The sequence below is a fragment of the Vitis riparia genome, chromosome 6 (genome assembly GCF_004353265.1).
Source record: "Vitis riparia cultivar Riparia Gloire de Montpellier isolate 1030 chromosome 6, EGFV_Vit.rip_1.0, whole genome shotgun sequence".
In the NCBI taxonomy this organism is placed as follows: Eukaryota; Viridiplantae; Streptophyta; class Magnoliopsida; order Vitales; family Vitaceae; genus Vitis; species Vitis riparia.
In genome coordinates this window covers 17,804,578-17,805,933 of record NC_048436.1, presented here as the reverse complement: position 1 = coordinate 17,805,933, position 1,356 = coordinate 17,804,578, and the positions used below count along the sequence as shown (strand labels likewise).

General features: G+C 44.3%; 1 protein-coding gene across 1 annotated transcript; it reads left to right on the top strand.

The window, feature by feature from the left end:
• The first annotated feature begins 479 nt into the window (after positions 1-479).
• LOC117916023 (probable histone H2B.1) lies at positions 480-1,356 on the top strand. The gene has a single exon (XM_034831825.1). It carries the CDS (start codon positions 561-563, stop codon positions 1,005-1,007), a length of 447 nt encoding a protein of 148 aa, XP_034687716.1. The 5' UTR covers positions 480-560; the 3' UTR covers positions 1,008-1,356.

Here is a 1,356-nt window from a genome sequence, read left to right as displayed (position 1 = left end):
GCGCGTCACGTATACTCTTGGGAAGATCCGGATGAGTTTAATCCGGATAAGATTACGTGCCATGTGTCATCGGGAAATGTGTGCCACGTGTCATCAGGGGGAGGGGTCCCTACAAATCTGATGAAATTTACATAGGTAATTTCTTATAGGGCTTTTGAATTGAATTTTTAGTGGATTCGTCTTCAAAATTAATAAGTAGTAAAAATATATTAATTTAATTTTTATTGTAAAAAGTCAAAATTTATTTCCAAGCCATAAGAAACGGACGGCGACTACCGAGGGCGCCAATAGGAAAATTTGAAATTTCCACTTCTCGATAAAAAATGTATATAGCATCTCGACCGTCGATTGGCATAATCATTCAGAAAGACTCAACGATTCACATGGCGCCAGGTCATCGATCCGCGTGAAACGCCTTTAACCAATGATACTCCAGTACTCGGGTCTATATAATCCATGACAATATCAGAGTTTCACATAACAATCTTTCTCAGATCTAAAGCGGCATCCGTCTCTCTTCTCGCTTTTTAAACCCCCGCTTTCTCTCTCTAGAATATCTCATGGCGCCAAAGGCAGAGAAGAAGCCCGCCGAGAAGAAGCCGGCAGAGGAGAAGAAGTCGACGGTGGCCGAGAAGGCTCCGTCGGAGAAGAAGCCCAAGGCCGGGAAGAAGCTGCCCAAGGAAGGCGGCGCCGGCCCCGGAGACAAGAAGAAGAAGCGCACGAAGAAGAGCGTTGAGACCTACAAGATCTACATCTTCAAGGTCTTGAAGCAGGTTCATCCCGATATCGGGATCTCTAGCAAGGCCATGGGTATTATGAACAGCTTCATCAACGATATCTTTGAGAAGCTTGCTCAGGAATCCTCGCGGCTCGCTCGCTACAACAAGAAGCCCACGATTACTTCGCGGGAGATCCAGACTGCCGTGCGATTGGTGCTTCCTGGAGAGTTGGCCAAGCACGCGGTCTCCGAGGGAACCAAGGCTGTGACGAAATTCACAAGTTCTTGAATGCGATTGATGGTTGGATTCGTGTTTAGAGATGAGATCGGAACTTTGACTGTCTAGGTTTAGGGTTTACATTCGATGCCTAGGATTAGGGCTTTTTCTAATGTTTGTTGGATGTGAATTTGGATCGGCTTGATCCGAATGTCTATTGGAGATATACGATGCTTAGATTTATGGCTAAATCTGGTGTAAATCTGAATATTGATTTTGACATTTGGAATGTGCAGTCGTTTTGGTGAAGCAGTGGGAAAAAGGTTTTGCTTTGTTCGCACTTCTCCTAAAACGACGTCGTCTTGTATCTTTGATGAAACAATCATATATGTATGTTTTATGAACACTAAATCCACTGCAA

Coding starts and splice junctions, on each gene's coding strand:
- LOC117916023 (XM_034831825.1), top strand. CDS start 561: ATGGCGCCAAAGGCAGAGAAGAAGCCCGCCGAGAAGAAGCCGGCAGAG.